The following is a 26757-nucleotide window of genomic DNA, read 5'->3' as shown; positions in this document are numbered from 1 at the left end:
CTAGAGCAAATGAAGAATCACACTCACACACACACACACACACACACACTTGCAAACACAATACTGACTTACTATCATAATACATCATCAGAAATTTTGACAATGACCAAATATGACAAATTCAAATGTCACTATAGTTGTCATGATTTATTGCATATTTACTAGTTCCCCCAATAAACATTTACTGTATACATAATTCATCGGAATGTGAATCTGTTACATCACATTCTAATAATCAATTTTATTTTTTTATATCGAAAATAAACCTACAAAACCATTCTTAATACTAAACCTGCATACCTAATTCTAAACATACAAGTTCTTTTCAGACTGAATGAGAAAGAGAGAAATAAATAAAGATGTAGATAAAGAATAAATAAAGAATGTACATCAGAATTGGAAAAAAATAAACTAAGTGCTTGTGATTTTCTCCACCTGACAACTTCAAATCATCCTTCAGGTATTATGTACTATAAAGTGAAGAAAAAGTATCAGCCTATATAGTACATATTGACCATGTATACCATTGTAAGAATCATTAGTTTAAAGACATTTGAGTGACCTGAGAGAAATAGAAATTGCTATGCGAGATAATGATTGAAAATTGTTAACATAATAATGATCTAGACATCTTAAAAGTAACCTAAATTACATTGATATCTGCACAGAAAAGCATCCAAATAAGGTTTTTTGTGCTTCTGTACAGTTTTGCTAATTACAAAATAAATAACCCAAAAATACTGGATGTGAATTGCCCAATAGTTAATGCACCCCTGACCATCACACCCAAATGTGCTTGTTGAACATCCCATTCCAGATTTATTCCCCCTTTGCTGTTATAATAACCTCCACTCTTCTGGGAAGCTTTCCACTAGATTTTGGAGCGTGGCTGTGGGGATTTGTGTTCATTCAGCTACGAGAGCATTAGTGAGGTCAGGCGCTGATGTTGGGATGTCGAGGAGGTCTGGGGTGCAGTCGGTGTTCCAGTTCATCCCACAGATGTTCAGTGGGGTTGAGGTCAGGGCTCTGTGCAGGACACTCGAGTTCTTCCACTCCAACCTTCACACACCATGTCTTCATGGAGCTCGCTTTGTGCACAGGGGCATTGTCATGCTGGAACAGGTTTGGGCCTCTTAGTTCCAGTGAAGGGAAATTGTAATGCTACAGCATACAAAGACATTCTATACAATTGTGTGCTTCCAACTTTGTGGCAACAGTTTGGGGAAGAAGCACATATGGGTGTGATGGTCAGGGATGCACATACTTTTGGCCATACAGTGTATATGTAAAATTCATGGTCTGCAGCTGAAATAGTTAAGCACACTGCAAGTTTAAGATAAAGTTTCAAAATTGAAAAATAAACCACACAACACTAAAAAAAGAGTTAATACCACACCATCTGCTAGCTAAATTACAACAAAGATCTCTTAAGGGTCAGCAAGCAGGGCTAGAAAGAAAGCAGACTTAAGGTCACAACTTGTAATTCCCAACCTCCAACCAGGAAAAGCCATAGAAAACACCCCTCAACTTGAAATTCCTACTCATCAACTTGGGGTAGTCTTCTCAACTACAAGATCCGTCCCAGTTTACCAATTGAGGTCAAATCAACATGGCTGCACACAGTATCTGAAGTAAACAGTATCACTTCTTACCTTTAAAATGAGTTATACTGTAGATACAAGTATTTGCTTTAGATCAATCAACATACACACATATTTGCTTGTTAAATCTATAACACGGATTGTACAGATCGCTGTTTGAGGAGGTAAATATACATCACTCAACACAGTTAGCTGGCTAGCTTGTTCCTAATAAAAGATGAACAGGAGGCGTCTATGTTTTTTCCACTTCATATGCTGACTGCACCGACGAGGTAAGTCCAATGCAGCAGAATACTTAGGGAAACACTGGATCGTTCTATGGTAGAAGTGGAGGACATGGGTAAAGATGGGGCAGAGGAGGCCTCAGCTGGCTTGCTGGTTATGGATGGTGTCATAGAAACTGGCCAGAGGGGGACACAAGTGGACACCATTCCATGTCGAACTAAAGGGACATTGCTATGTTCCACAGAGTTACTATAAGTACTGTCTATTTGATATCTGCACCAAATGCTTTTGAGTTTCTTTTTTTACTCATGTTAATTTGATACCGTGGAGTGGATTTATAGAGCCCTATAAATTATTATCTTATAAAAGTGACTTCTAAAAAAAAAAAAAAAAAAAAAAAAAAAAACATTCAACATGGAAACCAGAAAATCAACACTGGCTAACCAAGTAATTACACTGCTTAACTCTTGAACCACCAAAACTACTGTCAGCAGTTTTCCACAGACACATAGGATTATGACTAGCTAAAATCCAAAGGCAATATCACATGAGAGGGCATAAAAACACAAAAATATAATATATAAAATTACAATAAAGGGAAAACAAACAGATTAGAAACACAGCTCTTAAAGGGGTTCCTCGTCATCACTTTCTTGATCACCATCTCTTTTGTCCTCAGGGGCAGGTTTCACGGTTGAGAGTGATAGAGTGGGATGAGAGGAAGGAGTTTGAGATGGGCTGCCGTTGGGACTTCCTGCATTGCTGATACTACTTCCTATCTTAGGGCTGCTGCTTCCTGTCATGGAGCTGCTGGTGTTTACCACTGTCTCTTGCTTTTCGCCTTCAATCCACACTTCTGCCTCCTCCTGCTGTTTGACAGGGGCCAGGGGAACTGGGGGGACCACTTGGGATGAACGATGGTGGGAGTCAGGGGCGGAGGAAGACATTGGGGAAATTGAGGCCGAGGAGGCCTGGGTCGTCTTGGAGTACTTACGGATGGTGTCACGGAAACTGGCCAGTGGGGGACGCAAGCGGACACCACTCCGTGTTGAGCCTTCGATGGCTTTCTGAAGCTGACACAAGATTAAAAAAAGAATTTGAATATATGGATATGTATATTGAATAATATACATAACTTGATGTGTGTGCATACATGTAGTATACACATTTATCTACCTCTTTCAGTGCTACAACTCCTACTAACTTGCCTATGCTGGTTACATAGGCATTACTGAGGCCCAGTAAGGAGAACAATGTATGAGTCTGTGTGAAAAAACAAAGTCAGTGGTCACTATAAACCATCTTCACATACAGTCAGGAACTCAAGAAGTATCTGATGTAAAGTAAAATGCAGAGGAGTATATTACTCATATTTTATCAGGACTGCATTGTTTAGCAGTTTATTTTATAATTCATGATACTTTTATTTGTTTTTAAACCTTTTAATAGGCTGGGTCCAAGTTATATTTTAGATATGGTTTGGCTACATTCATCTCTCAGATCCATGAAGTTGTCATGCACTGAATATTTTTTCAATAAATAAATTTATTGAAATGTCTTGCCACAAAAACAATTAGCAAGAGACTAATTATCTGACAGGCCTTGAGTTTGACATAATGTATTTACTAGGCCAACATCAGCCTGTTTTAAACCCTTGTAACTAAAGAATATAGGTAAGTCAAATTTAGTCAGTCATTCGACAGGAAATTATTATTTGGGTAAATAAGTTACTCAAAACAAAAAACCTCCATACCAAGTTCATTTACTGGTTGATTGGCATTAACATACATATGCATGAAGATTAGTTTTTTGAAATTAAGATAAGAGATAACACTTTATTGATCCCAAGGGGAAATTATTTTTTAATTTTAATTTTGAAGTGATGTACTAAAATTTGGAATATATAGAAACATACATAAACTATGACAGAACTGTTGCTTAGACGTAAAAATCCCACAGGTAAAGAATACAAGATGCTGGAAGGTAAACTCACCCTGTGTAGCGACGTTCTCTCCACCAGCTGAAAAGGAGATGGGTCTATCCTCACCCTCTCAAGTTCCAGTGGCTTGTCCATCTCTGACTCCTCCCATGCTTTAACCTGTTTCAAACAATACCACATCAAACACTGCAATAAACCAGGACATATTTTTGTCACATGACAACATTTTGTTACAGAGACCAAGATATCTTCTAAAATATTTAGCTCCTGACTTATTGGAATGTTCTTAGCACTACAGCTATTTCACAGAAAATAAATTTTAAAAAATGTGTCATGTCCAAGTACAAATAAATATACAAATGGCTAGATCAGAAATCCTAGAAGTTTTAAGTAGAACAACCTCTTCAGGTGTCATTGTATCAGTGAGTTGAGGAGGAGTTGGCTCCTGGGAAAAAAGAAAAACAAATATATACATATGAATCATGTAAGACCAGTGGCAAAAACCTAGAAAAAAAATACCTTAATGTTTTAACTTTCTGCCTAAAGTATAGTATGCACCTTTGACTGCACCTCTGCCTGTCTTTCTGAAGAGGAGGAGAAAAGGTTATGTAAAGTTCTCCTGAAAGACTGGAGGGGACCTTTAGCTGGAATAAAAAGTAAAAGTGAAAGAGAAAAAGGGAGAACATACCTTACCACAATGTCTTACAACATTAACTGTCAACTATACAAACTGATTCTAATGTGACTTCTATCTGATGTTAACATTGTCGCAATGTGATTTTAATGAATGAAAACAGCAATATTACATCAGTATTTCTTGTTTTGATCATTTCTACAACATCGACTCACCAGGAGGGGTACAATTTGTGGTGGGCTCTGGCTGTTTGGGTGGAGGTAAAGGGCCATTCCTTTCTTCCAGCATCGGTATGCTCTGAAAGAGAACAGTGGTTTAAACCTAAAATTCCCAGCCCACAAAGACCATTTCTCCTTTTACAAACATCAGTTTAGCTGTTTCTTTTCTTTCTTTATTTACTCATCTTGTTTTTCTAATGCTGTTTTAGTTTTTAGTCTTTTTAAGTTTCTGTGTGAAGCACATTGAGTTGCATTTAGTGTGTATGAAAGGTGATGTACAAATAATAATACTAATACTACTACTACTACTAATAATAATAATAATAATTATTATTATTATTATTATTATTGTTGTTGTTGTTGTTGTTTGTTGTTGTTGTTATATACTTCCCAACTTTAGCTGTTTACAAAATTACAATACCTGATCAGTACTATCAGATTCCCCCCCCCACCCCCCCAAAAAAAAAAAACAAATTCAGTACCACACAAGTTACACCACACCCTTACCAATTTAATTAAGTTAACATTAAGTTAGCATTTCCCATCTTTTTACCTGATACACAGTAACTACACTGTACTTAAGAGGTTTGTACCACACACTAACCTAGCTCTTAGGGGAGTGTAAAATAAAGCTTTATCAAAAGGAGAACAAACTGCACTATGAAGCACAATTCCAAATAAATGTCTGCAAAATATACTAGTTTCTGAGCAAAATCTAGAAAAAAAATTTCTCCCCTGTTCACATACCTTTTCACCACCACTGTCTTCTCCTTCTTCATCTGCAAAGGCAATGGATTCCCAGCTGGCATATAACCCTTTGCCTTGCAAACCTACTCCCTGTGTCAGGATCCGCCGCTCTGCTGATAGCCACCAATCACAGAGGGCAAGAAGCTCAGACCGCTCAATGCTTCCCAAGAGGATCATTGATTCTTATGTTGAAAAACAGGTGATGAATTGGGATAAATTCACATATTTACAATATATTTTTTGTGAATCCATTTATTTCTGTAAAGCTGCTTTGTGACAATGTCCATTGTTAAAAGTGCTATACAAATAAAATTGAATTGAATTGAATTGGTGATTAGATCATTTTAACTGCCTTTTTCCAAGTGTATATGTTTTATTCCAGTTCAAGCCCAGGCTTGATCAATGCATACAAACATACAAATCATATTATTACTGTTTGAAATGTGTAAAAAAAAATAATATGGCCATACAAGCCATTCTGTGGTTCTATAAAATCTCACCTTTTGAGTCCACCAGAGGGAAATTTTTGAGGGATGTGGACTCCAGTAGATGTAGCACTTCTCTGTACGTGGACTGTGAGCACAGATATTTCACTTTTCTCACCATGATGTCTTCAACAAAGATGTTATATTGACTGTGACATAAAAAAATAGACAACATCACTGATCAAAAAATTTGGCGAATACAGTCAACTCCACAACTATTGGCACCCACAATGAAAATGAGCAAAAATCAACAAATAAAATAAATACCACATGCAATTAATGATATATTCAGCTTAAACATCAGACATGGTTTTATTTTAATGCAATATTTTTTCCAGATGTTAGGTGTGCTGCTGCAATATCCAAACAAAACAGCTCCTTTTAATCCCTTTAGGAACTAAGTGTGTATAGTGCTGCATAGTTAAATTTTTGTAATAAGTTATATTATATTACACTTATAAATTTCATATCAGTTTTAAATGTAGAAAGAACTTACTGCAAATACAGTATATTTTTTGGACTGTGAACAGAAGTGAGAAGAAGAATTAGCCCATACATAATGCTGGCAGCAGCTCAGTCTTGCTGGGATTTAGTTCCTGGGATTTAGTTTCTGGGATTTAGCTGCCATCCATGATAAGATGCCTGTCAGACATGCTGAGATACGAGCAGAAACACAAGTGTCTGAATGAGGAAAGAAGAGGATGAGTTGACTATCATCATAGCAGTGGCATGAAAACTCATCTGAGGATACGACCTCACAAAGAGAGTGGGTACACAGGGAGAACAGAAGAGGACCTAGCACTGGGCCTTATGGGAAACCAGTGGAAAGTCTGAGTAGAGCAGGTGTGGATCCCCTCCATGTCACTTGATATGACCATCCCTCCAGGTAAGAAGCAAACCACTGCCATGCTTTGCTACAAATTCCAAGACTCATGAAGATGGACTCATGAGTCTTGTGATTGACCATGTTGAAGGCTGCTGAAAGATCAAAGAGTAGGTCAGTACTCGCTGATGGCTGAGGTATCTAAAGTGGGCTCACTCAAAATGGGAACAAACTTTGCTGTCTTAAAGGAAGTCAATGCATGACCAGATGTTTTGGAGTCATTTATAATGGAAGTGATGAAGGGGAGGATGTCTTATGAGGTGGTGGGTTTGCTGGACAAGATAATCTTAGGATTTCTTCTGTAGAAAGAGAAGAAAAATGTAATAAGGAAAGAGGAAGAGAAGAGTGATTGTGAAGTGTAGAAATTGAGTAGAAGGGAAGGATTGGCAGAGATTGTTAAACTTCTCATCAAAGAAGGTGGCAAAGTCATCAGTAGTCAGGGAAGAGGGTGAAAAAGGATGCAGAGGGTTAAGAAGTAAAGAAATATATTGTGGATGCTTCTAGGTCACTCTTGCAGGAGGATGTCTTAGAAGCTGTCACATCAGGTGGGAACTTTAACAGAAGAAAGTGGTATAAGAGGTGATCAGCGTCAAACTTGAGGAGGACAAGTCACGCTGCTGCATTCTTGACCAGTCTCAGGGGTGGCAGCAGGGGAAAACCTGCCAGCTGCATTAAGTTGCATTAGTCCACTCTCAAGATGGCAAGGAACTGAACAAGCACCTGTGGCCTCCCTGGAGAGAAATGGCCAGATGTTGAAAAAGAGAAACCTGCATACTGAGTCAGGTTAGCAATATGAGGAGGGGATAGTTTGTTGTCCACTAACTCTCTACTGTCCAATACTGAGCCCAATAGTCTTAACTTTTTTTGCATACAGCTAAGTGAGACAAAGGAGAGGCCATATGACCATAAATAGCCTAATAAGGCTTTCTTCTTATGGTATAGCCATAAGACAGCATTTAATCAGAAAACCTAGACTGGCCAGGCTCCAACATGACACATCTGACCTAAAATTGACCTACACAAATGATAAATCACAAGATCTCTGTAATGCTCTTGAGCATACTATATGTGTACACTGTGAGCCATGCTGCAACGAAAAAGGATACAATACTCTTCAGTGGTATGGGGGTCTGCACACAGATGTTCTCACCTGATATGACCAAAGCCTAGCTCTGGGAGGTATGGCAACTTCTTGACCTGGATGATGGAGTCGTAAAGTGAGGGTTGAAGTCCTTGTGCCACCATGTTGGCCAGGATAACTGCTACCATCATGGGAAGAATGTGGGAGATCTGACCAGTCAGCTCAAAACAAATCACAGCAGTAGAGACTGTATGAGTGACAGCCCCTGTCATTGCTGCTGCACCTGCAAAAGAATAAACTTACTTACCAACGGATGGAATTTTACTTTGTAATACACCACACTTCTATGTTCTACAGATTGACATTTGCATCACATCACTGGTGGTTTCCCCTTACAATGTTTGTTCAGACATATGCTGCTCAAGCATCAAATATAGATGCACTGATGACAGTCTGGTGAGGTGTTACAACACTGCCTCACATATGGCATATACGTACTTTCAATTCATTAATGATTTTGCTACTTGCACTGGAATGAACACTCTAATCAGCAGTTATTGACCTTTCTGTAATGGATCCGATCAAAACCTGGCTCTAGGCAGTGGGATACCTAGGCCAGGATGCAGGGTAGCTCATGTTAAGAAAAAAGAAACCAGCATAGCCAAATGGACTGATATGGGGCTCTCAAATATTCACAACCTGGCTCATCAGCTCTGGATCGTTTCAGGTCCATAGCAGGTGCCTAAGGGCTCCTGCATTTACATTGTGGGTCAGGATAGAGCTCTCTAATATCAAAGCAGGCCACATGAATCCTAGGTGTGAAAGTACTGTAGATTCATTGTGAATATTAGCTAACCTGCCAGTGAGGTGCTTTACAGATCAAAAGAGAGCTAATGGGGCAACAACCACTGGGACTTAATGTTGCAGGGTAACAAACATTAGGTCTATCATTGGCCCCCAGCCTTGTTGGGGCTCAGGGCTCATCAATACCAGTTTGCTGATCTGATCCAAGAAGTTTGTTCCCTCTTGGCCAGAGGCAAGGTTTTCTACTCAACATATGTCATAGTTCAGAAGAAGGATAGTAGTCTGATGGTGGAAGGTGGCCCTGTTATAAGGATAAAGCCATATTTGGACAAGCTCCTATGTGCCCCCACCAAGGAGCAGGCCATCTGGGACATGTCTACGCTCCTCGTCCACATTACAACATGCTGTCTCATGGTGAACTCAGGGGGAAAACACTTTCTAATACTGAAGCAGACAACACAATCCATTAGCATAAAGCAGAAATCAATGAAAAAGCAACCCACACTATCAGCCCAATGTGGGACAAACATTAACACAATCACAAATCAAAACTGTGTAGGTCACTATGTGCAGCATCAACTTTTATTGAGGATAGCAGGATTACTAAGCACAGTCTTGAGTCTGTTCTTACCAGTTCGGAGACACACTGCCACTTGCTGGTCCATTTGGACAACGTTGCAATGTCAGATACATCAATCACCACACAACTATACTTGCTGGGACCAGACAATGGTGCTGCATATGTCTGGGAGAGTGGCATCTGCGCCCAGAAGTGATGTCCCAAATCTGGGAAAGGTTTGGCTGGGCATAGGTGGATATCTTTGCTGATGCCAAATTGACTGACTGGTTTTCCCTGGTGGAGCTGGACAGTCCAGTAGGTCATGATGCACTGGCCCACAACTGGTCTGACTGTCTACTATATGCATTTCCAATTCTACTGCTGCTTCTGTCGATATTCTTGATTTCCACTGCTACTGTCACTAGTGGATGGAAAGCCCTAGCAGCTGCCTCCCAGAATATTGTCCCAAATGGGTGGAATGATTTAGAACCTTTGGAGTGAAGAGCAGGTTTAGGATTGTGACTCAGCAGTCTAAAGACACTTTTGAACACAATAACCTATTACACAGGCCTTGTATGGGTTGACAGGGTCTATTGAAGATGTATATGGGATCTCCTTGTGCTGCAGTCCCCTAAAATCTCACCTTATGAGCACTTGCAGAGTGCAGAACTGAAATGAGTCACTTTTTGCAGTAATCAGTTTACTAAAAAAAGTGGGAGAACTGCATGCCTTGGCAATAAGCTAGCTCGCCTGTTTTGACTCCAGAGTGACCTCGTGGTTGAACCTGAGGTTTCTTCCCACAGTTATATCACCTACTTTTGCTAACCAATACTGACATCATATGATGAAACAGAATGATAGTTACTTATGTTCTATGACCACCAGAGTCATTTGGATCCAGCACCAATCAAGTGGGAACTCAGCTATATGGTTTCAGGGAATGATCCTGTATGACAACAGTATTTTTATGAAATACTACATCATAGGGTTATTTTGTGACTTTGTTGAAAGTCTCTGCATGCATGCATACATACACAAGACAGAATCCAGGTGATCCTCAATGAATATAATGAAAAGTTTCTTTATATAGTGCAAGAACACCGAAGCTAATGTACTTAATCATAGCTGCCATATCAGATATAGACTTGAGATGGAGATTTGATTGTTATAACAATTTTTCAGTGAATTATATGGTTTGTGATGAAGAGAGAGACATGGAAAGAGAAGAGAATAGAAGAGAAGAGAAGAGAAGAGAAGAGAAGGTGGAAGTAAGACTGACCAATGACAGCATACCCTCCAGGAATGATCCGGTAGAGGATGCCATCAAATAGAATGCCATGAGGAAATAGGGTGGCCATGATCTCCCCCACTAGACGACCAAATGCTGCACCTAGAGAGAGAGAGGGAGAGGGAGAGAGAGAGAGAGAGAGAGAGAGAGAGATTTAAGTGATTTGTCCTCTAGTGGCTTGTACTTCCTTTATTAGAGGCAAGAGGTTTGCCTTTGATGACTTCATTAACAACAGATAGGCAACTTTTTGCAGAATGACAAATGGCTAGCTTTCTGTAGTAGTCATCAACAAAATTCTTACATTTCTATTATTGCTTATTATCATTATCTTACCAAGCACAAACACAGGCATGAATGCTCCAGAGGGGATGGGCATTGTTGTTGAAACAGCTGACATCCAGAACTGCAATATACAATGCAATACGATTCATTACTTGAAACATTTCAAACTTGTTTATTCAATAAAAAACTCTTCAAAAGTATGCAATTTGCATTCTTTATGCTAAAACTGATGGCTAATATACTGTATATGATCACCTTTTCATTTCTTGTACTTTTAAATACTCAAGACATTAGTAGAGGTGATGTACATGTTTTTTTTTTTTTCATTTTAAGTATGCTCTCCATGCTTGACTGTTTTCATTATAGAAAGAATTGTTTACATTTTGAAATGGTTTACATTTTGTTAGGAAGTGCACTTTATTAAAATTGGTTTGTAAGGGTACTTTGGTTTAAGTGATCTCTGTTTTTCTTTTTTTCAGTCGCAACGAAGATCAACCATTTTTACAAGGTTTTGATGGGTTTTTTTTTTTTATCCTTGGCCGGGTAAAATGTCACAACATTAGTGATGTCTTTTTCAGCACTTAATTGCTTTCTAATATTGGATTGTGGTCCGCCATGCATACTTTGATCAAAAGATGCAGGCTATTTGTTGGTACCTTGAATAGTGAAGGCTACAGCAGGGGGTAGAGCTTTCTCTTACAAAGCCCCACGGTTATGGAATAGCCTTCCATAGAGTGTTGTGGTGAACTGGGATGTTTGGAATGCTGACCCCCACCCCCACCCCCACCACCACCACTCTAACACGTTCAATCAAGTTTGTTGATGGTGGAGTGGCTGCTTTATGTCCCAGGGTGCCCTCATGTCTGTGTTACCTTCTGGCTCTCCCTTTTAGTTATGCTGTCATAGCTAGTCTTGCTGGAGTCCCTGTTTGCACTCTGTATGCAAAGTACATTTTCCTTAACCATTACAGGACAAAAGCTTACCTAACAATCTCTCCCTCTACCTCTCTCTCTCTCTCTCTCTCTCTCTCTCTCGCTACACTTGCTACTCCTGAGATATCAGTGATCCTGACCCCTTCTGCGCTCCAGACCAGCCTGATCCATCCTGATGCCCTATTTATGGTTGGTGTTGCTTGGGGGCTGTGGAGATGGGGATCTCATATGGGGAGTTGTACTGTGATGGCTTGGGACTGCAATTGCTGTAGTGTCTTTGGGGTTGCAGATGCCACAAGCAGTTTTGCACTCAGGTCTCCATCAATGGACAGTGGATAGGCTCAACAAATCAGACTTCATGTGAAAACTGTAATGAATTTACTGGTTGCACAATTTGCACTATTTGTCCATGTAATACACAGTTATAGAACGGATATATTTATAATTGCACTATCCGGTGTCACCCAGATGAGGATGAGTTCCCTTTTGAGTCTGGTTCCTCTCAAGGTTTCTTCGTCATACCTCATAGGGTCTCAGGGAGTTCTTCCTTGCCACCGTTGCCTCTGGCTTGCTCATTAGGGATAAATTCACATATTTGCAATTTATTTTGATTTAATTTAATTTGAATATATTAATTTCTGTAAAGCTGCTTTGTGACAATGTCCACTGTTAAAAGCACTATACAAATAAAATTGAATTGAATTGAATAAGCAGTGTTCCAAGACTGCTGATATTTTGTATGACAGCACAAGTACGTTTCATTATATGTATCACTCCACTTGTGTGTGTTCGCCAAATAAAATCTAATTCTAGCAATAGTGACACTAAAACCATTACTACATTTAACTACGGACTGTCAGTCAGCCTGTGCATTGCATGGCAACACGCAACACTCTATTAAGCTGTGGCTTCTTTGGGAACTATTTTTGTTGACTGATCTGTTTTATTTGAAGCAGAGGCATTTCTAGTATTTCCAAAAAAAAATAATAATAATAATCCAGAGTTTTCACCTTTACAACCAGCTTTCCATCTTTTGAAATGGACAAAGTTTATTGTTATTAAAAATATTACCCCAGCTGACAGAGACAAAAGCATATAAGAAGTCTCCAACAGACTCAAACATTTACCTAATGGATGGTGGAACATGCCTACACATTGTATGTTGTCCTGGAGACAAGAAGGGATATAACCATAACAGTTCTAGCTTGCAGAGAGTATAGCCAGAAAGACGGTGAATGGTTTGTCTTTGTCCGAAAGCAAATGAGTAACAATAACAAACACTTTGGTACCTGTATTAGATTATGTTAGCTTCCTAATAATGCATTCGTGATATCTATTGTATGAAGATAAACAAACTCTTTCAGGTGTAGTGCATTTTGAATATAATTTTAGAAAGTGGCCATTTTATTTAAATTTTCTAATCTTCTGTAAACAAGGACACCTGTTGTTTCGGGGCAGTGAATATAACCTGGATGATTTCTTTTGTGTGTACACACAGGGATGTACAGTATTCTTAGGACTACAGTTTCATATGTAACTAATGTTTTATTTCACCCGTCCTAACCACCACAAGGAAATGAAACACCTTAGGACTGTCTGTGGATTGTGCTTAGCCACAAGGTCACCCTCAAGTTAGCTGTGAGGTGATTGCAAAAAGGCAGTATTAAAGACACTCATTGCTGTTCATGAGGAGAGGTCTTAAGGGGAGATTCCACTCTGGACTCTTGGGGGAATGTGGTGGGCAGAAGCAGCTTGCTCCTTTCAGAAAGGTTGTAATAGGTTTATGAGCCTCAGTGAGACGCAATCCACTGTGGTGTGGCATGCTGCAATGGCCGCAACACATGCAGGCAGAACCACAGTTGACAGTGAGTTGTTGAGCAGCAGCAGCAGGCCAAAAAAATGACCCAGGCACGTGTCCAGCAATGTGTCTGGCAATGTAGACTGTGCCCAACCACACCTGCTGTCATGCATAAACCAGATTGACAGAGAGCCCCCCATGTCCTGGCCCAGGCATCCTACTGCTAGGAGAGAGGCCTCAACCAGCTCCCCCACAGAGGGATCGACATCTGTAGACTGCTCCTAAACAAGCAGTAAAATAGTAAACTAATGGTGCTTGTGTACCTTTCATGAGGCAATATTATAAGATCTCACAAGAAAAGCATTTCTCTGTCAGTCTTTATACTGTGGCACAATGAATTCCCTCGTGACTGGCACTGTATGAAAGAAAGCATTCAAGGCTTTGGGCTAATGTCACAATGCAGTCCTATTTGGACTGCTGCCATTTCTGGATGCTACTGAAGCCACAGTTGAATAATGTAGTTCCACCTTTTTTTACTATCAGCTTGGAAAATACAGCCATACAGTATTATATAGCATCCTCGCATTCTTATGACAAAGAAGACTGGTTCTTGGGCTATAAGCAGGGCTCTGTTAAAAGGCATGAGCTTACAGTTTGCACAGTTTCAGTTCTTGGATAATTGATTTAGCTGAGCCATGTCTGACACCAAGTTGTCCCTTTGTTTAGAGCAGGGGTGTCAAATCTTATCTGCAAAGGGCCAGTGTGGATGCAGGTTTTCATTTCAATCAAGCAGGAGCCATACCTGATTCCACCTGTTTAATCAGTTGAGCTTGGTTTTCAATAGACTATCAAGTGTGGCTTTTGCTTGGTTGCAAAGAAAATGTGTACCCATATTGTCCCTTTTCTGGATAAGACTGAACACCTCTGGTCTAGAGAGTGCCTCGGACAGTTTTCTGGGCTCCTTACTCTGCTGGACATAGAATTTTGCAACTAACAGGTTATTTAACCTGAAGTTGGCTCAGATTCGACTCTGAATCAGGGTCTAAATCTACCAGACAATATGCCAGCTTCGGCATTGCCACACAGTCAGAGCAGGGGATGTCCGAAGTTACTTCCTTAATGTTGTCAATGCCAAGGCAGCACATACATAGTCATTGTTTGTCTGGCTACATGGCTTGTTATGGCTTGTCATTTGATACAAAAGCTGTATATTATTTGAACCAGCTAACTTAGAACAGCTACATGAGAGCAGCACATGTTAAGGTATGGGGAACATACTAGTACGCAAACATACTAGCAATATGTAACTACAGGCCATTAGTTTGTCTGACAGAGTGGGATGGGGACGTTTACAGAAAAACCCACCAAGGGAGTTCCAGATGATCACACTGACCAGGTTCACACAATACACAATCTTTCACCTGGAGAGATTGCTGATGAAGCGTGCCTGATCCCAAATCAAACATTCTTACAAAAATAAACACAACAGCTTCCAGGGTTGGGAGTTCAAATCCTGCCCCTGCCACGTGTGCATGGAGTTTGCATGTTCTTTCCGTGCTTCGGGGGTTTCCTACGGGTACTCCGGTTTTTTACCCCAATCCAAAGCCATGCGTTGTACTTGGATGGGCATTTCCAAATTGTCCATAGTATGTGAATGTGTGTGCAATTGTGCCCTGTAATGGGTTGGCACCCCGTCCAAAGTGTCCCCCACCTTGTGCCCCGAGTCCCCTGGGATAGGCTCCAGACTTCCCCGTGACCCTGTGTAGGATAAGCAGTACAGAGAATGGATGGAAGGATAGATGGATGTGGAAAAAGGATTCTGCAAAGATAACTGTAGGTATAGTGCCAATAAATATAGCTAATTTTATACTATGTGTCACCATGAATCATGTGATGTTTGTTTTTATTTTTATTTTTCCTAAAAATCATTTGGGTATGACATGCCAAATAATTTCTCATAGAAGCATTACTGTGTGCACAATAGTTTGTTTTCTAACTCTCATTGGCTTTAGCTTATCGATGTTCTTGGGATTTGTCATAGAGGTGCTCACACTACAAGATTCATTGCAGAGAATTTCAAACACTCTTGAAAATGTTGGAGCATCTGCGACAGCTTGCAGACTGAGAAAATAGCATTGCTGAACCACTCACACTAGACAAACTGTCACCATCGAGGGCACACAGCGATTTGTCACTGAGTGGGTGACAAATCCCCAGCATTAGTCTGTGACAGGGAAATCTGAGCTAAAATCATGTAGTGTGCATTCAGCATAAGACGAGTTCTCATCTGCACCCTGTATCCCTCACCCTCATTTATCCTTTTAGGGTTCAGCTAGGAAACTGTGAGCGTGTTTGTTCAAGCTTTACCTCCGGTTCATACGCATGTCACATAGCCAAACGTGCTTTATGTATTGTTGAAAGATTTTTTGTCTTACTTTTTGATAAATGAAATAGATGAAATAACAATAGTCCAAAACATTTTAAATAAATCAGAATTTTAAAAATGCTGCAACATACACCAGAAATGATGTGGCAGAAGTGATCTAGATCACTGTGGTTGCTGCTAATCATTTATGATGGGCAATAGCTATTCTCCTGAAGCATGATGTCTGCTTCGGGCCAAGGATCCTACACTTGATCTCTCAGCACAGGACTGTGTCTGTCAAGGCAAGCCATGTTATGCTTTTACTATAAAAGTTAGACAAAGACAAAAAAAGTTAAGCTATGATGAAAAAAATGTTAAATATAGAAAGAACTTTACCTTCATGATGAAGAAGAGAAGTAGTATGATAAATACATTGACATCCGGATGAAGCCAGGTAGAAGATCGTGCCAGACCAGGTGGAGCAGGAGCACCCCATATTTTGGTCCAGGTGAAGTTATCAAACAGAGAGTTTATAGCCTCTCTGGGCATTAGCTGTATTAAAATATAATTAATATACAATTAAGAGACTGAACAATTCTGTCAGCTAATAACACCAAGTGAACTCAGACATAAAAAAGAATTGCAAGATGAAATGATATGCTTAGTGAATGTTGCACTGTCTTTGTCTAACCTCTCCTGCCATGAACTGTCCAAATCCTGGTGGGAATGTCAGCGTTGCGATTACAAAAGTTACAACACTTGGGTAAATTAGTCGGCTGTGGGGGGAAAAAAGTGGTTTCATTGTAAACATTGTAAATAAGTTGTTGAGGCTAGTCAGCTAACTGCAAATCAACCAGCACAGGAAGACTAAGTCACTGGATAATTAGTCACTAGATAAAGTACACAGTGCTTTATTTGGGTCTGATCAGTGTGGCCTCAATATCATCTGAGATCTTTTAAGCAACGTTCCTTTTGGTTTCAAAAATGTACTGTATAGGAGTGAAAGTGTTTTAAAATCAACATTTTCTGATAAAGAATGGCCAGCCACCTCACTTCAATTTGGAAAATATTTCTCTAAAATCTCAAAGCTGACAAGTATTGTCTAAGTATACATGCTCTATGTTCCCTCTATTTATATCTCTCTCTTACTGTTTGGTAAGAAACCGTGTAAAGGAGTTGGGTCTTCTCATGAAGAGGACAACCTGCCGGTTCAAGTAGACAAAGAAAGCTCCAAGAAACCCACAACAAATGCTGTGTAGCAGAGCAACAGAAACAAGTATTAGATCAAATTTGATCTACTGTACCACAAGCCCAAGAACCAGCTCCTACCTCATAAAAGTCTGACTAAAATAAATTATTCCTTCAAACTTATAACACCCTTTCAGTGTTCCCATGAGTTTCAAATTTTCAAAATGCCACAAAGTTGCTTAGTTAGTTTAATATTTTAAAAAATATTTTAAAAAGGTAATTTAAGTGATGTTTGAATTATTTTAATTTTTTAAAGAAGTCAGATAAGTATTGTTCCCAGTACAGCACTGTTAATGCCACACCAAATGAATCATCTGACATGCAAGGCAAAATGTGTTAATATCAGTAATTTTTTCACTGCTGTGCATTTTAAAAATCAATTTTAAAAATGAGCTTTAAAAGTCTGCAGATGTGTACAATGGAACTGAGTTTTCAGATGACCAAAATTAGGATGTTATGGTGCACCAAATCATGTTGTGTGCTTTCGAAATAGTTCTGTGGCATTGTGAGGATTGCGGTACAGCAAATATAGCTCCAGGATTGTGCCCTCACCACGAACGGCACGCTCTTGCCCCACGCTCTCACCCAATGATGGCGAATGCTGGCAGCTCCTGCAGGTCAAAGGGAAAGTCCATGCGGAACTTGGTGCGGAACAGAGCAGTGATGGTGACTGGAAGACAGAAGGAGGATGGGGGTTTGGAGAAATAATATAACAAGAATAAGAGATTTTTACACAGAAAAAGATGTCACTGTACTGTGTTTTACAAGGCTAAATGGAAATAGATTAAATATAGGTGCTGCATAAAATAGGCTAGAGTATATAGCAACTGGATACACTATGTATTCCGTGGTCACCTACTTTATGTGTGAATAATATTTATGGCCTTATTGGACACACAGTGATAACACTTTGCACTAATGGTTTAAAGGTTATTTGTTTAAATCTGACTGGCAAATAAAAAAAATTTAAATTTCACCTGCGTCTTTATTGAACACTGAAAGCACCCGGAATATGAAGGCACTAAATGTGGCGGCAAAGTACCCCCTCCAATAGTTCCTCACTGCAAAAAACGTTGATGTAACCTCAATGCTGAACAGCACTCCTAGAGAAGAATGAAAATAAAGAATAAGTCAAAAAGATATAAAGAGGCATAAATATTAAATATGTAGTGTTTCTAATGTACTTTTCCACCATCTGTTACAGTCTAGCCTGCTATTAAAAATATATACATGAAAAAAGACCAGTTATAGAGAAAGCATAAGATATGTATCATAAGATATGTATCAAGCTGAAGATATGTATAATATATGAAGTAATTGTCACATTTTACCTCCAAGTGGAGTGCCAAAACAGCAGCCTACCCCCACAGCACACCCAACTGTGAGAATATCTGTGTAGCAATATGGGCTCTACTGACACAGAGAAATGGAAAGAAGGGGTGTGTATAGATAATACAGGGGTGAGGAAAGCTTAGTGGATATAGAAATAGATATAGAAACAAACCATTTAAAAACATTTTGCAATTAACTAATAAATAAATGATCAACTTACCTTTTTACTCCTCAAATATCAATATGATCTTGATTCATTACTCATTTTCTACAGATTTTGTTAACTACAATCTTGACAAGGATTAATTTGGCTGTGCCAACACATTATTTTATATTGAATACTGAATTATCCAGTTATTAAATTTAATAATATGCCACTGCAAAGTTTCTATAGTGCACTTTGGGTTTGGTATATGCATTTGAAACACAGCCCTTCTACAGATCATCAATACAACATAGTCTATATGGCCGACAGTTTGTGGACATCTGACCAGAGCATTAGTGATGTCAGGCACTGATGTTGGTGAGGAGTTTGAGCCTCTTAGTTCCAGTGAAGGGAAATTGTAATGCTACAGCATATAAAGACATTGTATAAAATTGTGTGCTTCAAAATTTGTGGCAACAGTTTGGGGAAGAACAACATATGGGTTTGATGGTCAGGTGTCTACAAACTTTGGGCTATATAGTCATCTCTGTTAAAACTCTGGTAAAACCTAATCCAGACCTTGCCAAATGTACCTTTCTTTCAGCTCCCTACATGTATTTATAGCACTTATAAATACTTATTTAAAGCTGAACAGTAATGAAAAGAAGCAAGACATTTCTATTAACTTCTGCTTACCTGATAGACCCCAGAAAAAAAGGCCATAAACCTGCTGAGCACAGCAGCACAAATGCTGGCTATGTGTACAAAAGGACCCTGAGTAACACATAACAGAAATATGATTGGTATGTTACAGCCTATAATTAACAGTGAATAAGTTGCAAAGTTCATATATGTGAGTGCTTTACCTCTTTGCCTACTGGCATTCCGCTTCCTAATCCAGCAGTAAGACCAATTACTTTTGCTGCAAACGCTTTAAATGTGAGGTACTCTTTCAACACAACTCCTCTCAGGATTGTTTTCATCTCAGGGATACCAGAACCTGAGGAAACAAGAGGAAGATGAAGGGAGGGGAGGAATGTATGTAAAGAAAAAAATGGTAACACCAGACAGAATAACTGAAGATAAACAATGATGAAGTTTCAGATTATGGATTAAGTAATTAAAACAATATCACTCATATCTTTCCATTGCATCTTGGCAGAAGATGCAAAGAATGTGACACTGATAGGACAGAATGTATCAAGGGTAATGCTGTTCCAACTATTTATCATGGACCAGGAACCATCCACAAAGTCCCTGCCTCAGGCATGCACATCAGATTTGGATTTTACTCTAACCTATGCCATGTGTGCATAAAACAGAACATATTTGTGGAACTTCTGATCCTTGAGGATCCTTTTTAGTAGTGAAGGTATAAGTAATGAATAGATAGTAAATCAGGGGCAGATGGTATAAATGCATGGATTAAAAAAACATTAATATAAGGTTTCATTTTGGCATCCACATTAGATTATCTGCTGTTAATGAATAAGAAAATATACACAGAATGGTATGAAGAAGCGATGCTGGGGCTGATTTCTTTCTAGACCAGACAGTAGATTCGTGCAATCTATCACTGGCGGTTATGTCAGGTGATAACGCAGAGTGAAATCCAGCAGTTAAAATCAGTGGTGATTGAAGAGACACATGTGAAATACCATCATGGGTGAAATGAATGTGAACGAGGTGGATTGCTTCCTTTCTTCATCACACTTTTCCCCCAAAATTCCTTTGTAGGAGAAAGTAAAAGTAAATAGACTAAGCATACATTGTCCAGTCAAAGAATAAATTACAAAAAAAAGAACAGACAACAGAATTGTAAGTTTATTGTTTGTTTGTTTGTTTGTTTGTTTTTTGAATGAAAGAGTTACAGCTTTCCTGTTGACCATGTTTGGTATTCAGAGGAAATATTGCATGAATCTAGTAGAAGAGTACGGACTTGAAACACTTAAAAGTCAGAAATAATGAATGTAGCTGGCTATCTGTCTGTAAGTGTGTGTAATAATTTGATCCACATCACTGATGACACTTCATGATATAATGCATTGCTCAACCCTAACAGTTTCATCACCAAGCAGTTGACAGATGTTAGATTTTAGTCCTCCCATCTAATGACATAACCAGCCATCACTGCAACAAAATGAACTATCAGAATTCACGTCATTTATAGGAGCATTCAGCGTGCAGTGACATGCTACACCTTTAGAGGTTTAGAGCATTTTAGAGCTTTAACAGGTTGCAGTTGAAGGAGCAGTAGAAGCGGTTAGAATGAAAATACTACAAGAAAGCAGAGGGCGTACAGATGTTAATGGCTCAGGGAACAGCAAAGGGTACACACCGATGGCTTGTGGAGCAACCAGATTGCAGAAGAAGGAGGCGAACAAGATGAGCACCATTGGATAGGCGATCCAGACCAAGTACTGCAATGGAACATTTCCCCTCAGCTTTCCAAACATCCACTTATAAGCTGAGTATGAGGGGTAGTAGCAGCAATGGAGGAGAGAAGTGATAGAAGAAGAGGAAAGAATGAGGAAAGGGGAAATGTGCAAGGGAGATGGGCAATCATATTTGAGCATTAGAAAATGGAAATAGTTGGGTGGTGTAGAAAAATGATGAAGAAAATAGAATGAGAAGGACAGAGACAAATTGGGAAAGAGAAGGAAACAGAGTGGTTAGAGAAAATTAAAGAAATTAAGACAAATAAAGCAGTTAAAACATGATTTCTGACCAATGGACAACTCCGACCAGCAGCGGAGATTAGCAATCCAGTTATTAAGAACATGTTTGATTAACTAATACAAGAGTTTAGACACAACTGTTCATTAAAGCTACTTCTGTATGCAGTGTACAATAGAGCTCCACTACACAGTATAAATCTGGAGATGGAATGGCTATTCTTTAACTCTAAAAGTTATGGTACCTTGGAGGCTCTTGGCACTGGCATAGTCCATGGTCCAACTGACTAATGCCATGGTGATACCCAGGAGCACTAGAAAGACCCAGTCTTCTCCCAATTTAGTTACTAGGAACTTCTGTACACGAGCCAAACAGTCTGCATAGACAAAAGCATGGATCAAAGGTGCTTAGCCAACCACAGATAGTTGTTGGGATATTCCAGCATGCCAAATGGAAATTAAATTTGCTGAGTGTTCAGGCTATATAAATTTCGTTATAGCAGCATATGAAGACCCACACAGTCTATTTGGTTTGACATTGCTCTATTACTGTTTTGTTGTTTTTTACTATTCAGGACGCTCCTCTGAGAGCTACTGATGGGGCAAACACAACTGCAACACTGCTACCTAACATTCATACCATGCATTTAATCCATTTTTTTGGACACACACTGACTCCCTCACATCTAGGTCTTCATCAGACACTATTCATGTTGAAGAAATAAAGCTTTGAATGCCACCTTTGTACTTGGAGTAGGAGGGTTGTTTCTTCAGGGAGGATGTGTGCCTGTTCTCTGATTCTTTTCTATCATGTCCTGTGTCCGGTTCCATGTGGTGTCGGCTGTGACTGTGCCGATGGTGTCTGTGAAGACCATGCTGCTGTTGTCCATGATGATGCTTTTTCTTCGCCTGAATCTCTGTCAGTAGGCGACCGGCCTGTCGTTCACAAGACCCTCCGGGCTGTTCCCTGTACTCCCCATACAGCTAGGCAGGAAAAACAATAAAATATTATAATATTATAATTGACATGATACTTCCTTTGAGAATCCCACCACACCAGATATTCTTTATTAGACCTCCCTCACTCTCATCACACATTTTAATTACTCCCATAAGTCCACCAGTATAAAATCTCCCTGACTAAACATTTTTAAAAATATATCTTGACTGGAATTACTGTTACAAATAAGACAATCACAGCACAACTGATTCGTCATATTGAGCTTTGTTATAGTAGCACTGCCATTTTGAAAAAAATAGGGGTCTTTTCTTTAACCATATTTTTGAAACCTTGCTCATTATTTATGTCTGTTTATCCACTACGGTAAATTATCTTTTTCTGTTCATTCTGTAAAAAGGTAGGTTTCTTTGATCCATCTCAATGCAAGCATCTCTCATATTATGCTAGACAATACAGTTTTCTGAATCTTATAACCCATTATACATTAGTCATATACATATTTTGTAATAATTAATGAGAAATCCCCAATTCAATTTATTAGTATATTTGTATATTAATTTTAGATGTCTAAAATAGACATTATCAGAAAGCAGCTTTACAGAAATATGCATCCGTAATGATCAAGCCAGAGGTGAGAGTGGTAATGAAAACTCTGACATGACATAAGGAAGAAATATTATGCCTCATTTATCAAGCTGATACGTACACATTTATTCTTAAATCATTCACTGGAGCATTTACACAAGAAATGTTGTATTCATGAAAATCCATTACATATAAGGAGATTTGCTAATGTAAACCTTGCTTGATCATGTAGTTAAGCCTCAAATCATACACTATAGTGCCAAAAGTTTGTGCACCCCTGACCATCACACCCATGTGCTTGCTGAAAATCCCATTCCAGATTTATCCCCCCTTTGCTGTTATAATAAGCTCCACTCTTCTGGGAAACTTTCCACTAGATTTTGGAGCGTGGCTGTGGGGATTTGTGTTCATTCAGCTACAAGAGCATTAGTGAGGTCAGGCGCTGATGTTGGTGAGGAGGTCTGGGGTGGACACTCGAGTTCTTCCACTCCAACCTTCACACACCATGTCTTCATTTTTTGTGCACAGGGACATTGTCATGCTGGAGCAGGTTTGAGCCTCTTAGTTCCAGTAAAGGGAAATTCTTAATACTTCAGCATACAAAGACGTTCTATACAATTGTGTGCTTCAAACTTTGTGGCAACAGGTTGGGAAAGAACCACATATGGGTGTGATGGTCAGGTGTCCATATTCTTTTGGTCCTATAGTGTATAAGTGGTGTAAGTTACTGCAAATTTTATACACACTATGCTGACAAATTTAAATAGCCTATTTATTTCAGTTGCATCAAAATGTCTGTCTAAACAAATAGCATTTCAACCTAGACTTAAAGACTGTGTCTGAGACCTAAGCATCCAACTGGAAGGCTGTTGATTGAAGTACACATCCATAGCGCTGGCAAGTTGTAAACCTAAATGTATGCCATTCACCAATAAGAATAATGTCACATATACTGTATAGTATAATATATTTCTATTTCAAATTACGACATATTGTACATTGAATTTCCATATGGAAAAGTATACATACTATATTATACTATGTACTATGTATATTATAGTATATACATGTATAAAATATCACACACATCATTAGCCCAGAAAAAAGATCAAGAGTATAAAGTTAAAGTTAAAGTTAAAGTCTTCAAATGGGGAATAATAGAATTTCAGAAACTATTTTTTATTTCAATTAATTTTATTTATCTGACTAATCAATATATACACCAAATTGATGTACTAGCATAGCAATTTGTGTGGATTAGTGACTATTAGTGTCTTCAGACATAGTAGGCCAATATCAGTGAATTTAGTACCTTCTATATGTTGTTTTAAAATATAAAATATGATTTTTTTTGTTTTGTTTTGATCGTACTCTATATCACTAACACAATGACCTAGCGTAAACAATTCAGATGTGTCTGTCTCGGTGTAGTCTCTGGCCTCACATGGTGCTGCCTCACTAATTTCTTGTTAACAGTATCAGTGGTGAATATATTCACATTATGTGGCTGATTTCATAAGATAAAGCTAACTACTGTATGTACATCACCATAGTGACACATACAGTACAATGTCAAAGCACCTTTAAATCTCATAGAATAATGGAGTTTCCTAAAAAGTTGTATTTGCACCTTTTGTTTAATATGAAGTAAAATTAAAGTGTAAAATATTGATTTAATAACTACCAACAATAAGTAAGATATCAAATTCTTATTGCTGACCGATAAGAAAATTTGCTTGCAAATGTAGTCATGCCTTTATTATGTGTAAAATTAGTTGTGTATGTGTAACCATTTCATGTTATATTGGGTTAAAATGATTAAGTGCTTCTCTTGAATTGTAATTGGGCTGCTGATGGATTTTTCAAGTATCTCCCTCACTCATTACACATTTGTCTAGCTCCATTCCTTTAGTCTATCCTGTTACTTTCGCCATTCCCACAGTACATATAATCCCTGTCTTCTCTATATTTCACCCCTCCTCTTTCTCCTTCTCTGATCTGCCCCATACCTCCATATGGACAATCCCTTTAACACCCCCCCACCCCCTCATTGGACTGGAGCTACCCCTTTTCCCTCTCTTTCTGTAACACAACCCGGCAGGCTATTTTTAAACTGAGTGAGCCAACATTCATTTCCCCACCTTTCTCTCTCTATCTTTCCTTTATTCCTTATTATATGGTGTGTTTCTTTATATATTGTTAGTCTTAATTGATTGATTCCTTTCATTTTTATTCTCTAACTGTCTGACTGAAATGTATAAAATTACTAAAACGTATGATTGTTATTTCCAAAGTTAAGCAAGGTGTTAATGTTATCTGACCTTACCCATGCCATCACACAAAGTATCTGGATCTGGTATTTATGACAGTCTGTGAAAATACACAGGATGGACTGGATACTCTAGCACATGGGTATCTACTACATGGACAGCCAGACACATAAGCTGTCATCAAATGGTATTATGTAAAGTCAAATGTAATTTCTAAAAAAAAGTTCTCTAAAATAGACATTCCTCTGAAGTTGTTCACCATGGTGATGATCGTGTTTGTCCATGTATTCCAACATGCCCGCCTATTGCAAGCTACTGCCTATCGCCTTTGCCTAAAGCACCTGCCACAGATTTACTATGCTGACACCCTTTACAATAACTGGTGGTAAACATTAAACAGCACAAGGAATCTCACATGTATAATAAGGCAACACATCTGAGTTTGCCTCTGCCTCCAGGGTGATAAACACTAGGTTGTCATCCTTAACAGCAACCCTTAAATATTATGAAAACGCAAGCAAACCTTTGAAGCTGTGCTATAGGAAGATGATCAGTTGAATAGTTTCCAAACACACGTGAACACACACACACGCACACTGTTGCACAATGATAAATGAGTGGGCAATTCACAAAGGACCGGCATGGCGAACTCATAGTATTGCAGATAATACCCTCTTACCTACACTTCAAGCTCTCTCTCTCTCTCTCTCTCTCTCTCTCTATCTCTATCTCATGAAAACAGTCCCAGATGTTCTGGAATACTCAGAGCCAAGTTCATAACCCTTGTGACTGGGTGATCGGGTTTACCCTTCACACAACAGTGTATGTTTATATTTGTCTGTGCATATAAAGTAACACACGGGTGTGAACTCAAGCATTTTGCAGCTAGATAGAACAACATTTAAAACACACAAATTAATAAAAAATTAAATGTGATATTATGACAGAGTTGAATGGAAAGGTAGGTAAGCAATGGGGTTGCTCACAGACCAATTTAGATGAACGATAAACAGAGAACTCAGAAACAGCACATGGTGCTGCCATAAAGATATACTAAGCACAGTCACCTGTTGATAAAATCAGCGCTAAGCTTCTGACACTGGCTTAGTCAAGGTCTCACTGCAGCTAAAGAAATGTGTCATGTCATGCAGAAATTATGTACGTAACGTCAAACCATGATTTCAAACAAGTGAAAAAGAACAAACCACAATACGGCAAAGAATGTCAGTACAAGACAAGAAACCACACAGCAAATGTAAGAGAGGCTGGTTAAAGTGTAAGAGGATAAAGGAGAAGGAGAATGAGCAAAGAGAGTGAGAGAATTTGGGACAAACCAGGGTCTGTTGGTATCTCAGAGCCTTCCTTTGCGAAGCATCTGCGGCCATTGACACACTGTCACTGACCCAAAAATAAACTGTGTGTCTGTCTCAGCATTCCCACCCTGAGTGGTACAGTCTGAGGGAGAGTGAGTGCACTTTTACCCAGACACTGTCACACGTGTACACACACCATGTACGTAGCCATCAAACTCTCAAATACACACCTTCTCAATTGGTGCAAAACAGCAGTGTGTGCTGAGCTAGGCATTTGTGCATGAGCCTATAAGACAGACCTTAGTATAGTGATTAAGAGCCATTATATGGCTTTGAGACACAACTTCAATTCCTGCTTCTTCCAGGGTGTTAATTGGTCTAATACTG

The 26757-nt window shown here is 38.9% G+C and overlaps 1 protein-coding gene across 1 annotated transcript; it reads right to left on the bottom strand.

The window, feature by feature from the left end:
- Positions 1-1645: 1645 nt before the first annotated feature.
- clcn1a (chloride channel, voltage-sensitive 1a) lies at positions 1646-26536 on the bottom strand. The gene is made up of 23 exons (XM_026928388.3): positions 26392-26536; positions 21982-22225; positions 21487-21618; positions 20905-21033; positions 19433-19566; positions 19263-19340; positions 18421-18499; positions 18067-18192; positions 17675-17759; positions 16991-17092; positions 16533-16617; positions 16238-16393; positions 10798-10867; positions 10456-10566; positions 7883-8096; positions 5865-5998; positions 5365-5546; positions 4615-4696; positions 4324-4409; positions 4166-4210; positions 3820-3924; positions 3003-3089; positions 1646-2899 (listed from the first exon to the last, which is right to left on the bottom strand). Exons 1-23 carry the CDS (start codon positions 26440-26442, stop codon positions 2453-2455), a joined length of 2964 nt encoding a protein of 987 aa, XP_026784189.2. The 5' UTR covers positions 26443-26536; the 3' UTR covers positions 1646-2452.
- Positions 26537-26757: the final 221 nt, after the last annotated feature.

This window comes from Pangasianodon hypophthalmus, chromosome 29, assembly GCF_027358585.1.
Source record: "Pangasianodon hypophthalmus isolate fPanHyp1 chromosome 29, fPanHyp1.pri, whole genome shotgun sequence".
Lineage (NCBI taxonomy): Eukaryota > Metazoa > Chordata > Actinopteri > Siluriformes > Pangasiidae > Pangasianodon > Pangasianodon hypophthalmus.
Note: the sequence above shows the minus strand (reverse complement) of the source record. Positions and strands in the feature narration are given on the sequence as shown.

Excerpts from the sequence above, each read along its gene's own strand:
- clcn1a (XM_026928388.3), bottom strand. The coding sequence starts at position 26,442 with ATGGCCGCAGATGCTTCGCAAAGGAAGGCTCTGAGATACCAACAGACC. Across the intron at positions 16,394-16,532 it reads GACAGTTCATGGCAGGAGAG|CTAATGCCCAGAGAGGCTAT; the intron begins GTTAGACAAAGA and ends ATTTTAATACAG. Across the intron at positions 5,999-7,882 it reads CTAGGCTTTGGTCATATCAG|TCAATATAACATCTTTGTTG; the intron begins GTGAGAACATCT and ends TTTATGTCACAG.